This window comes from Tyto alba, unplaced genomic scaffold (genome assembly GCF_018691265.1).
Source record: "Tyto alba isolate M040663 unplaced genomic scaffold, T.alba_DEE_v4.0 Super-Scaffold_3, whole genome shotgun sequence".
Lineage (NCBI taxonomy): Eukaryota > Metazoa > Chordata > Aves > Strigiformes > Tytonidae > Tyto > Tyto alba.
Window position 1 is genome coordinate 19994197 of NW_024881304.1, and position 13469 is coordinate 20007665.

Sequence of the window (13469 nt, forward strand, 5' to 3'; positions counted from 1 at the left end):
CCTCAGAGCGGTGCTCTGTCCCCACTTGTTAAGTGCGGCAGAGGGGACCTTCCCTTCTCTTTGTAGCAGGAGAACACAAGTGGAAGGGAGAGGAATAGGGATAGCTTCCGAGGATGCTGAGGAGTCCAGGAGCCTCTGCCCAAAAAGGCACACTGCATCCCCACGTGCCTGCGCCTCCAGCGCTCCGCCCCGTGCCGCAGCGTTCACCGGTGCTGAGGAGCCGCTGGCCCAGGGCAGTAAGGATAACGGTAACTTCTTCACGAGACAAGTTACAACGACACAAGATGCTGGGTATCCCTCGGATACGAATGCATGGCCCCAAGAGACCACAAACACCACCAGAGTCCTCCTCCTTCCCATCTAGAACACATTCACTTTTCCAAGCACTAGGATTTTTACTCCTGCCATTGCTCAGCGAGTGCATGCTCTTTATTTAAATGCCACAGCTGTACAGCTTTGATTGTGACAATTCACTGCACCTGAGGAGACAAAGCCTGTGGAAGTAGAACAGCTGTCAGTCCTCAATTTGCAAAGTTTTTAACTCAGAAAGCATAAGTAACAGCTGAAACAATTCGCACTACTATTCCTTTTCTGTTTAAAAAAAAAGAAAAGGGGGGGTGGGGACAGGACTGTAGGTGAGGTACCTACATAATGCACACTGCCATAGAATTGTTTCTTACAGCACTTTCAAGAAGACAAGGCCCATAAGAAGCCTGAAATGCAGCTATGCTCTCAGATTTTGCAGTTGATGACACTTCAGTATTGGGTAACTCCTTAGAAACTTTTCAGTCTTTTAAGGTAAAGATTTTTCATGTCTAAGAACAACTAATTCAGAATTGTCTGTACATATATCTTTTAAAAATTAGTTCATATAAGTCACCAGGTAACCCCGCAATTATACTCGCTCAGGGTAAGTTCCTGGGGAACCACCCCAGCAGCCAGCTCAGCAGACCAGAAGCTCTGCAGTGGTTATACTCAAGCCAGATTCAGAAGCCCGATTTGGGGTTTAAATTTCCTGGATTACTGGATGCAATGACCACATCCGTCAGTGGCAATTCACATCTGTCCCAAGACTCTGGCCTTCTGCAGTGCAAACAAGTGCAATGAAGTGTGGCAGCAAAACTCTGTTTTCCTGTCTGCTCATGCCTAGATATGGACTGGAAGTTTCTCAGGAGGTTAATTCCCCGGCTGCCACAGACACAGAGTAGTCTAGCTACTGTTGGCGTAGGATCAGCTTCACGGGGAACGCAGGAGCTGGTTAATGGCAACACGAACAGCGTGCCTTCACACAGCCCGGCCCCACGGCCGCTGTTTACAAGGGGGGGATTTCATCCAGAAATATCGGGAAGGTCTGACAGCCTATCGCTGCCCAACACAGCCACCAGCAGCAAGAGTTGGCAAAGTATCTCATTTTACTGCAGATAAATGCACAGTATTCTTCAACTTAAAGGTAACAAACTGTAGCCTCAGAAGACTTGTCCCACCACAGATGGTTATACTCTAGAATCAGGTCCAAAAATGAACAAATGAGCTGCCTTTTATTCCTAACACACTTAGGCAAAGTTTAATCCTCAAAAGGATGCTGCTGGGTGTTCTAACAAAGATGTACTCTCAAAAAAAAATTTTTTTTTTCTTTTTTGAGCAAGGAATTTCTCTTTTGGTTATGTAAAAGTCATCTATTTCTTCAGACTCCCCCAGGTTTTCATAGAGGCTACCTACCATTAAAGCAGCTAATGAAAGTCAACACATAGTCTTATCATATTATTCTTTTGGCTTTTAAGCAACCATTTTTACACAAAAGCCCAGCATCCTATGCTACAGCAAGATAAATTCTTTGCTGCTCAGATAACATGAAACAGATCAATAAATGCAATCATTTGGCATCGTATCAATTTAGCTCTCCCATAAAATAAAGAACGATATAAGCTCAGAAGGCAAAACCATCAGAACAATTAGCCAGTTGCCTATACTCATTGTCTTCATCAAAAGAACATAACTGATCTCCCTCATCTTTTCCGTGTATTTTCTAATGCTTTTGAGAGCTCCTCCACTTGTCAAAGTAACACATTCGACTATTTGTAGCTCCCAATTATGTGTTTATTTTTTGACAACATGCATTCACTACTTAGAACATATTTCCCAGTGTGTTCATACTAGCTGACAACACTCCTAAAATTCAAACTTCACATCAGTTTATCTTTTCACCAGACTTAAGAATGCCTCCTGTATCTTTTTCTCAACATTTCTTTCTCAGGATGTATCACAACAGTACAGCCTGCAACACCTCCAATTCTCTGAAGCAGAGCTTTTCAGAGTCTGACCTGTCCCTCAGGAAGGCTGCCGGGCCAAAACACAGGTTTGGGGGTGGGTCTGGACCCCAGTCGCCTGCAAGGCCAAGCAAGGGGCAGCTGAACAATTCCGGTTTTAAAGGCTGGAGGGAGGAAGACAGCCCCGTGGGCAGCAGAAGCAGGCGGCAGACACACAGCAAAAGGCTCAGAGCACAAAGCTCAGCATTTTTGCAACGTGTCCTGTACGAAAGGATAGACTTCTGAACTCGGGAGAGTGTCTCTGGAGCTGATGGGATGGACTGCCCAAATAGAACACCATCTCACTTCAAATGCAAGTTGATAACATTTGCATGAAGGCAGCCAGAATAGGGAAATCATCCGAACAGAAATTTCAGAATCTGTAATAAATTGTCTCAATAACATATGATCCGATATAAAACAAAGAGAGATAAAAACTGGAAAAACAATACAAACCCCAAAATCTATCCTAACAATAATTTGATAATAAAAGTTGCTTTAATTGTATCATTGGTCTACAAATAATCATATGGAGCTTTTCCTCTTACTGAAGGATAAAGACTTACGAATAGACTTTCCGAAGGGATCTGATCTTGGCACAGAATCAACGGAAAGAACACTAGAACAACAATATGAAAACTTGTTTGCCAAAGCACACATGAAATCTCGGTATGTCCTTTTTTTTTTTTTTTTTGGTGGGAAAATACAGAAAATGCTAGTACTAAACTCAGAAGAGGAGAGAAGACTCCCAGACTGGCTTTTCCCAGCATGTGGTATTTTGGGCCCACTGAGCAGCTTCACTGGCTGCGTGATGACATCTAGTGGACACCCCACCAGACCCGCACCCCACCGACACCCCCCCACACCCCCCAGCTCGGCTCCCCACACAGCCCTGGGCTCTCCAACAGGACCTTTAGCAACCAGCCCTCCCCTCCCTCAACGCCCCGAGCAAATTACTCAAATTCCTCGGTATTCACAGAAATTCTGATAGTTGTCGGAGTGACTCCGACAAGCATGACCAGACTGGAAGGTTCATCCCCGAGACAGCCGGCAGAGTCGAGGGAAAGCAGGCAGTTGATGGAGAAGTCCACCCACCCCCCCCAGCCTGTCCAGCTCACCCAGACACTGATTCTGCTGGTAAACCTCGGGACAACACACTTCTCAAAAAGCTCTGTGTTTTGCATGCAGTTTTCAGCATCACCTATTATACTCGTAATAACTTTACACAAACTGCTATCAGTTCTGAGAGGTTTATAGCAGATACTCTTTCACCCTCCTGGCACAAAAGCAGCAAATGCATCGCAGCTGACAGACCTCAGTTTAAGAGCACAAGCAGCACACGTTAAAGGCTGAAAGATGACTCAACAAGATGTCAGCGAGTCCTAAAATGCACTGTTAAAACCACTACCCAAATCTTCCTAAGAGACCCATCCTCTTTAATCGCTGGCTTGGGTCAGGACAGGGAGTTATGCTTCTTGTAGTTTAACTAAAAATGGACAGTCCTCTTAATATGCTGTATACAGCACACTCTCTCTGCCAGGCATGCTTTAATAACAGTATAAATATCTTGCCATTTTTTTTTTTTCTTCAGAGCTGCAAGACCCACAAAAAAACCTTCCATGTCCTCCTTCATCAAGATCCTGGTTCCCATTTTATGGTCCATTTACTTCTCCCTTGACGATGCAGCTATAAAGCAGAGCAAGTAGGTGGGAATGTAGTGCTTCCACAAGCATTCCAGGGAAGAGATGGGGTTGTGAATCTTCCTATGAACAGCTCACACGGGGCAGTTCTGACTGTACTAAAGGACAGTTTCTCTCCTTGAAATTCCTTCTGCACTCCTCCTGGAAGTTTAATCAGTGTGTTAGAAATGACAGTACCTGCTCTCTTGAGCACTCAGAGTGGATGCGTTTATTCCTCTGACTCACCAGCTATCAAGTAACCCTGATTAGGAAACTAAGATATAAACTTGAACGTAAAAGCACATTTTTCTTCCCTATGCACGAGAAAAAGCACAGATCGTTTTCAGCGAGGACTAGTAGTTCTCTACTTATGCAAGTATAATTTCTATTGCTAAATTTTCTAACTAGGTGATGCAGAAACTGGCAATTTTTATCAAAACCACCTCTTTATTAGAGGATGACGAAATTCATTTCAAAACAACCCCCAGACTTTACGCTTATTTTTGAAAACACTGGCCTCATTGCTACTGATAAAAATACTGCTCCTAAAGGAACAATGGTACAAGTAGCAGTGCCCATCTTGCTCACCTGCCCCAGGCAGCGACCAATTCTACCTGAAAAGCAGAGTACAAGGCAATGGAGCCCTGAGCCAAGTGCTCCCTTCCCTCCACCTGAACACAAGGACAAAGCAATGCAAATTCAGAGATATTTAAGCCTATTCAAAACTGCTCCTCTACCCTTTCACACAGAATGTAACACTAATGGGCCATAACGAACTAAACAACATCTTCACTTTTACTGGGCAACAGCAGAGTCCACCACTTCTACAGGGAGGAAGCAGGGCTCCCAAGACAACACTCACTGAGCACAAATAATCACAAAAGCTCTGATTCTGCACACACTTGTGCACAAGCTAAATGCTGAGCAGGAGTATAAATGGGATCAGCACTCAGGTCTGTTTAGAATGATTTCCATTCCACGCACACACTGACCTTGGGAGCACAGCTCTCACTTTGCTAAGTACTACCAACATTAACATTTTCTTTCCCTACAGGTCTGACTTAAGAAATGTGTTTGCATTTTGTGAAATACTGAAAAGATTTAAGGCCTGATTTTCATAAATGCTAAACTACCTGCGGCTCACAGTCAAGTCAGAATGGACTCGAAGAGCTGAGCATGTTTCAAAAATCAATGCCTATGACTTTGGATTTGTTTTGGGGTGGGCCAAAAGGAAACAAAGCTGATGGGAAAGGACAGGGGGAGGCAGCCAACATCACCAGGGCAGAAACCAACGATGCTCTTCTGATTTAAAGGTACTCACATCACATAACGCTCTCCAGCCAAGCAGTGTTCCCCTCGAACTCAGGACCGTCTGCAGAGTAAATGCAAACCCAGGCTGAGAGAGGCACGAGCGTGGGGTGCCCAGCATCCGAAGAGACACGGGATTTACTCGCTATCTATATTCCTCCTATGAGTCTGATTTATTAGAGCAGTTAGAAAGCAATTTGTTGTTGGGCCTTTCTTACCGAGATCAAGAAAGAACCCTGCACTGGCTCTCTCCCACCTCACCCTCACCTGGTACACAACAGGACATGACCGTTTTTGTCTTATTGATCTAGCTTTACGTTGAGAAATTGATTGAACTCCAAGTCACAAAAGGAAAGATTAAACTACTCTGACTGGTAAGATTTATACCAATCCATTAAAGCAGTCAAAACAAATTAACGTTTAAGATTCAATATCATAATGGATCCAAGTCAGCACTACTTGTTCCTTGTAAAATTAGACATTAAGAACAAAAAACAAAAAAAAAAAAAAAAAAAAAAAAAAAAAAAAAAAAAAGAAAAAGTAATCCATTTATCACTAGGAAACAAAGACAGAGTTTGAGATAAAATAATGAAACTATAGAATTTCAATTCTTCAAATAAAATCAATTCAATCTAATAGTGGTCATACAGAATATTAGATCTCCATCACAGAGAAATGCTCTCAAGAAACAAAGCCATAAACTGAACTATATTCCTATCACTTATGAAGCCAAGAATCTCATTGACTTCAAGTTCCAAGTTCATTTCAGAGAAAAAGATGATAGTGTATTTGTCTCCCATAGACACAGGAATACCTACAATATACCTAGCAAATCACTGAGCTGCTACTAATCAAAATAAAACAGAGAGATAATACAAGAATTCTCATATCTACTGTGATAAGCATTAACTAAATCATGCTTATTCTGTTGTTCCTGTCTTTCAAAGGGACAAGCAGATCAAAAATGAAGTAAAAGCAAACATCAAAGTGGCTAAGAAATTCAGGTGAAAGTACAATACTCCATTCCTTCTCTTATCCAGGAAAACTCACATCTGTGGTCCCTCAATACCTACATTTTTCCCATACAATTACTTCACAACGAGAATTCTCTTGCAAGTTGAACATTACCACTGGACAATATCTTTCTGATCAGAATTTCCCTTGAACACATAGGAAGGATCTTGAAAGAAAGTATTTATTACCATTATTTTCCCTGCAGAATCCTGACACGTCTGCTTGACTTCCTACATGTTGGAAGAGACGGTAACTTACACAGCAGCTAACCAGAAACAAAGCCAAAATAAGCTTACACAACCTCCACACGTCACCTGAGCACACAGTAACCTTCAGCCAGAAAACTACAGGATTTTTCCAAAACCATAAACGTTCATCTTTTGATGACAACAAAAAGATGACAACGTTTCTGTGACACCACAATTTTTTTCACTGAGTCCTCACACTGCTCCTTGCTCTGCTCCTTTACAGGGACTCCTAGCCTGGTCACACAAAGTAATCACATGTGCCTTTCCAGCTGCCAAACCAGAGTGTTCATAAAATTACAGTATACCTTGCAGAATTAAAGCTCTGTACCACTTCATCCAACATCCGGTTATTTTTCAGGTCAGATTCCGAGGCTGCCTATTAAAAAAAGAGACAAAGAAAGAAAAAGGAAAAAAAAAAACAAAAACAAAAAAAAACCCAAACATTCAAATGCAGTGAAAACAAGTACCCAGAAAACGTTCAAGTGATCAATAATCTGTTTCTTGGATCAACGCCTCAGCTAACCCCCCACTATACTGCTATGTGAATGAAGATGTATAAAGCATAAACATTTTTTCCTGAAAAATATCTCAAACTAAAATAACTGCCTGAGTACTGTAAGCCTGGAAAATTATAGGTAATAGATAAAAATGAAGCAACAAAATCCACTGTACCCAGTCTCCAACAATGCTTCATTGTAGCCTGGTTCGAATTATTTTGAAAAGCAAACCAAGGATCCCATGAATGTGATAAGAACCTTAAGCAACAAGGCATGAAAACTGATGAAGGGAAATGTTAATCTTCTGATTGTGGAAAGAAAATATTAATTTAGAGATGGCTTCGTGCATTCGATTAATTCTTCTTAAACAATTTCTGATTTTTATCTCTCTGGCTGTCTCTCTCCGCTCTTCTTTTTTACAAAGCTTTTATCAGTCTTGCCCATATCAATACCTGTGATTTTTCAGAATGCAGTAGTAAACCACACTCCAAGTAGTCTGGTCTTGTTCAAATGTTTCAAAACTAGACAAGCTACACCTAGATCTGTTTTCCAGTCTTTGGTTCATGGTTTAAAAACACAGAAGAAACTTACTTCTATTTTGCCAGTATTCCTGAAGTGCCTCTCATTGTTTTTAGGCAGCTCACCATTTTTAGGAGTTCAATAAAGCCCAATTGGCTTAAGATGAAAAGTTAGATTAAAGCCTAGAATAAACTGCATTCTGTGTTCTTTAATCAAAAAGGGCCTTGAAGTCAGACTGTAACAATCACCCACTTGCAGAGCAGGCTGAACCTGCCTCTAGTGCTTTTGACATTCAACCTACTTCTCATGGCAAATGCCTCCTCTCCCCGGTGTGTCACACAGTCCTCTCATCCCCAAAACGGCTCCATAGTACAGTCAGGGACTTTTAGGACTAGGTGGTCTGTGGACACTTGTAAAGACTCCTGGAAAGATGAAGTGAGGCCACTCAATCACGGAAAATTTAAGTGCTTAAATTTCAGCACTCATGTTTTAAATGATGGTGTATTTTAACAAATTAGGAGGCAATGTTAAATGTTTCATGAGAGCCTGTACACACAGCTCTGAGCCAAACCCCAGGTTTGATGCTTCACCTACTTCTGCCTGTGCTGACAGAAGAGTGGCTCTGAAACGAGAGAATTTCAGCTGTGAGAGCACCACACCAAAGAGCTGCTCACCAAAAGGGAGGGTGTTATATATGACCAGAGTTAATTATTTAGCATAGTCCAAAGGGAAAACTCCTGAGATTTGCTGAAAAATAAACCAAAGAAAAACACTTACCACACAGCATGTTGGACACTGAGTTTTGTAGGACAAAAACTTGCGTATACAAAGGGAACAATCTGGAAAAAGGAAATATGTAATTTTTAAACAGGCATTCTTCCAAATGCAGTTCAACATTCTTACCAGTATATTTTCTTGTTGTACAATATATGCAAACTATTCCACAACACCCCAATATTGAAAATACGTAATTTTTCCAACGAATTAAGATTACCATTGTAGCAAAAAAATCTGTATTTTACACAAGCATCTTTCAAGATTTAATCTCAGTCGCTCTGTCAAAAGCAGATGCGTACTTCTGTTTCTCTAACACAAGACAAGAAAACCTCAGTCTGCTACCACTACAAAGCAGTGTGTTTGCACTGCTCACTCCCACACCACCGCTTTTTTTTTTTTTTTAACATGACTGATGTTAGAACACTTTCATCTTCCTGCATAGCCTCACTCAAACTCACTATCCCCTCTTTTTTCCAGGTTCAAAACAATACCAACCTGTTGTTGAGGGAAAAGGCTAGAACGGATGGGAAACAGCACTGGAACACTGACTGAGAGACCGCTTAAATGTTTCCCAGGAAAAGCAAGTCATACTATCATCCCAGGATGCTTCAGTAGACTCTTTGGTGAAATATGCCAGAAGCTTCACTTTGTCACAGTAAATTCCTGAAATTAGTCTACTTTCTCTACTTATCTATGAGCTTTCATAACCACTTCCAAGATGCAAAAAGTTTCATCGCTCTCCAGCCAAACAGACATCCATTTATGAGATCATTATTGGTCAGTCTCAGCACTCAACACCTAAGCAGGTATATTTCAAAGATTCTTCGTGAAGGAGTCTGAAAAGCAGCAGGAGCACTAATGCACTAATTCAACACTTAAAACCGCAAATCCATCTAAATACTCAAAGATTACGTTATATAGTAAGATGTGATATGGGGCAAGAAATCCTTTAAAACAATAAACAAACTTTAACTGTATGAATATGAATCAACTGTACCAACATCCAACACCCCGTCACGTTCTGTAAGCAATGGGACCGGCCTGTTTGCAGCCATCCCTGCTCACAGCCAGGGCAGCTGAAGCCAGTCTGGGGATAATAAATCACACAAGCTCTCAGCACTAACGTTTGTGCCCAGGGCTGGCTCTGGGCCCGTGCAGAGAAGACAACGGCCTCCAAGTCTGTGTCCCCAGTCCCTCCTCTCCCATCCGCTGCCTCTTCCTATGGGAGCCAGCCCCGCCGTGGCTCGGGTCTCAGCCTGCCATTCCCGGGGCAACAAAACAGGTCTCTGTCTGCTGTAGATGGCTCATACGCCAAGAACTGAATGGTACCACAACGTTCACTTCCATCTGCACCGACAGGCCAAACCCACCTGTAAAACCACATCTACCAAATTAATTATAAGACTCAGTCGCCACACTGTATTTCAGCATACAGAAGAGAATCCTGAAGTATGAATTTCAGCTGACAACCATCACTGGATATTTAATGCCAACGACAGAATGAAAGTGTACAAGTCACTGCCAGCAAATAACAATCTCTATTGACTTTAATCTGGAAGTAGCAAGGTTGTGAAAAGAAAGAGGAATAAAACAAGCCTGACACGAGAAAACTCAGTAGTGCCACAATTTACACACCACATACCGAAGACCATAGGTTTTTTTTCAAGTGAGCAAGCAATTCTGAAACCTGCTTAGCTAGAAGCATAGTAGTAATTTCAACACACTTTGCCCGGTTAGACATCCATATTAAAAGAATACATTCATCTTCAGCTGTTTTTATTATCTGAAAGAAATATGAATGGCACATCTACTGTCACTAAAGATACAGCCCAAAGCACTGTGAAAGTTAAACAGCTACTGTCAAGAGAGCTACCAGTCACCCAAGAACGAGCAGAGGAGGAATTTTAAGTGACTACAGGTGCAAACAGATTAGAGAGATGTCTAGAATCCCTGTAATAGATCAATAAGAAAAAAAGAAGCCAAAAAAAATTTGCAAGCAAATTTTTCATTTATTCACAAATAATTACTCATTAATGGCAGAGGGCTTTTTGCTCCAATTTGCACAATCTCAGTGGACTGCACAGATGACACAGAAACACCTGAGTGGAAAATACTTCAAGGAATTTTGATTTATTGTAGAAAACTTAGGCTTTCTGCAATTTGCAAGGGGAAATTAAGCATGTAATCTGTTGAAAAAGAAAACTGACAGATTCTTTTCAAAGTTAAGGGCCTCTGAACCCAGCTGTGTCACAGGCAGGCTGTCACACCAGCTACTGCAGAGAACTTCCAGTGCTCCCCACCATAACTGTGCTGTTTTCAATGGTGACAGTTTTGCCAAGGTAAACTAAATTTCATTGCCAAACTACAATGTCCTCCTACATGTAAGGAAGCGGAAGTGCTACAGTTTCTGAACAAAACAATTATAAGCATTTATTTTAACGTGAGAAAAGGCAATGTACTTCTCCCTAATGACACTCTCAGTAAACTGCTTCGCTACCACGTTCCAGCAGGTATCAGTCTGAGGCAGACAGAGCAGCACGGAAAATTTTAACTCATAACACTTAATGCTCTCTGCCATACAGCTTTGCATTTTGTTCCGCCCTCGAGATGTTAGGAAAGATACTAAACGAAGAGCTGTAGGAATAGGCGCTGTTTAAGTGTATTAACCCAGATGACACGCATTTGTGCTGACAGAAGGCTGCAACCGTAACCGGATGAGGAAAGGTTGCTGGCTGCTTCACAGCTTTCATGCAGAAGAGCTCCTCCGAGGCAAACGTCCTTGCTGGCTAAGCTGTGAGTAGGAGAGCTACATGTTGTATAAAGGACTGCTAACCTCTGCTCCAGGTGCCAGTAAATAATAAATGGTCAAATGATGACTTGTCTCTGAAACTCTAAAGGAGAAAACTCTTTTCTGAGGACATTTATCAAGAGTTTTCTGTCACTTGGCTCAGGTGCAAGAGGATTTTGCCAGACAAGGTTGTTCTCCAGTCTTGTGTTTCCTGGGAAAGAGGTATGAAAACCAAACCATTCACTCAAGATTTCTTTCAGTCCACCCTCCTCAGCCCTACCTGCCTGCCTTAATCTGTCACCTGAATGACAAGTCAGGCTTAAACAGGGTCACAGGGGCAAGACCCACTCCCATCACAGCCACCCCGGTTCTCCCTGGAACATACGGCAAGGTGCACTGACACGAAATATGTTAATTCTAAATGCCACAAACTCCCAGAATACAGGAAAGAACAACCTCACCGCCCCCTCAGTGACTTGCCACACTGAATGCCCCATTTACCTTTGCTCCTACTCGAGCAGCTTTTATTTAAGCAGCTGTTTTGGCGCACATTTTATTAAAACCCAAGTAAATGTAAACTGCAACCAGCAAGCCAATAGCGATGTACGCATTGACCCTCTGTAAAATACGTCAGCGACAGGGCAGGAAGCAGCGATTTACAACGCCAAACAAGTAAATTTGGGGGGTTATTTTGTTTGTTTTTTTGCGCGGCCCCCCGGTGAGCTCAGCCCGCGGGGCCGCCGCGCTCCCCGCGCCGCTACTCACAGTTGTGCGAGCACTGGGGGATGATCATGGCAACGCTGAAGTAATCGAAGCAAATCCCGCACCGCAGCAGCTCGTCCACCGCCTGCGAGAGAGAGCCGAGCTCAGGCGGGCGGCGGGGCCGGCTGCCCCCGCGGCCCCGGGCAGCGCCGACCGCGGCCCCGCGCCCGCCATCCCGCCCGCCGGCCCGCCGGCCCCGCGCCCACCATCCCGCCGGCCCTCCCGCCTGCACCCCGCCCGCCATCTCGCCGTTCCTCCCGCCATTTCGCCGTCCCGCCCGCCGTCTCGCCGCGCCTCACGCACCTTCAGCGGGGCCAGGCTCTCCGGCCACGGCGGCTCGGGCCCAGGCCGCTGCTGCGCCATGGCCGCCCGGGCCCCGCCGGGCCCCTCAGCCAGCGCCGATCGCCCGCGCCGCGCCCGCCGGCCGGGCCGCGCTTCCGGCGCCGCTGCGGCTGCCGGGAGGGTCGGTGCGGGGCTGGGCCGGGGCAGCGCGCCGCCCGCCCCGCTCTGTCGCGATAGGGACCGCCGCCCGCCCCGCTCTGTCGCGATAGCGGCCGGGCCCAGCCAGCCTCAGCCCCGACGCGGCCCTCCGGGCTCCCGGCCGCTCCGCGCTTCTGCTGGCCTCTAACCGAACGCTGATTTGGGAAATCCTAAAATCCTGTTCACCGAAGTCATTTTTCAGCGCCACATGCATCGCCTGCCAGGCGTTCTGAACACTGAAGAGGGAAGACACATGGGAAATTACAAATTGTCAGTAGTGGCAAGGTCTGTGACAGGACTGCTTCATGTAATAGTGTCTCGTTCGTAGTTGTGCTTAGGAACCTGCCTAACGAAGGAATAAGGTACGCCTTATCTATGATTATCAGGCTTGAGCCTGGCTGCTTACGTGGTTTAGGTGCGGGCCTATCTAGGAGAAACGAGATAACGGCAGAAGGAGGCTGAAGCCTGCACGACTGCCAGATGGAGCTGGTTCTGTGGTCTCAGCTGTAAGGGAAAGGGGAAGACAGAACCCAGTTCACAGAAAGGATGCTGTGATGAAGATGAGGATGATGAAGTAAACGACCACCCGGGGTCCTACAAGACCACCCCGGGACTGTAACGCACGTGCGGAAGTAGGTGGCAACGTATTATAATGATTTCTTAGAAGAGTGATTAATATTGTAATTAGTTCTTGGAAATCACGTGAATATGTAAGTGAATTGTGTATAAATAGCATAAACTCCACTCCGGTGGTACGTGTATTGGGAGGAATGATCCCCCTTGCCTCCAACACATCAAATAAAGAGTACTGCTTAATAGCTATTGCGCCTGTTGAGACTGAATCCTCCACTTCAGCACCTTCCTCTCCCCTTTTTTAATGCACCTGTGGAAGGTACCTCCTAACACAGACACCCCCAAAGCTGCTGGAATAACGTCACCGATGGCTGGGCGTTCATCGTGTCCGCGGCGCTCCCGCGCACAGCTCCTGGATGCAGTATGACTCGGCCACCGTGACAAGCGGTTTACTCGGGTGACAAATGTGGTGTGTCACTGAGCGGTCCCGTAAGCTAGACGGGAGAGTCTTCACCTGT

At 44.5% G+C, this 13469-nt stretch overlaps 1 protein-coding gene across 6 annotated transcripts in view; it reads right to left on the bottom strand.

The window, feature by feature from the left end:
* Positions 1-13129, bottom strand: part of LOC104369038 (RAD18 E3 ubiquitin protein ligase) — a 54897-nt gene extending 41768 nt beyond the window's left edge. Inside the window, exons 1-4 of one of the 6 annotated variants that reach the window (XM_042799663.1) lie at positions 12202-13128; positions 11902-11983; positions 8349-8410; positions 6861-6931 (exon numbers count right to left, since the gene is read on the bottom strand). In XM_042799663.1, the coding sequence (XP_042655597.1) occupies positions 6861-6931; positions 8349-8410; positions 11902-11983; positions 12202-12261 (275 nt within the window). In that variant the 5' untranslated portion in view covers positions 12262-13128. Of the gene's footprint in view, positions 1-6860; positions 6932-8348; positions 8411-11901; positions 11984-12201 lie in introns of all 6 variants that reach the window. The other 5 variants (XM_042799664.1, XM_042799666.1, XM_042799667.1 and 2 more) reach the window with 5 other exon arrangements.
* Between the last annotated feature and the right edge of the window lie 340 nt (positions 13130-13469).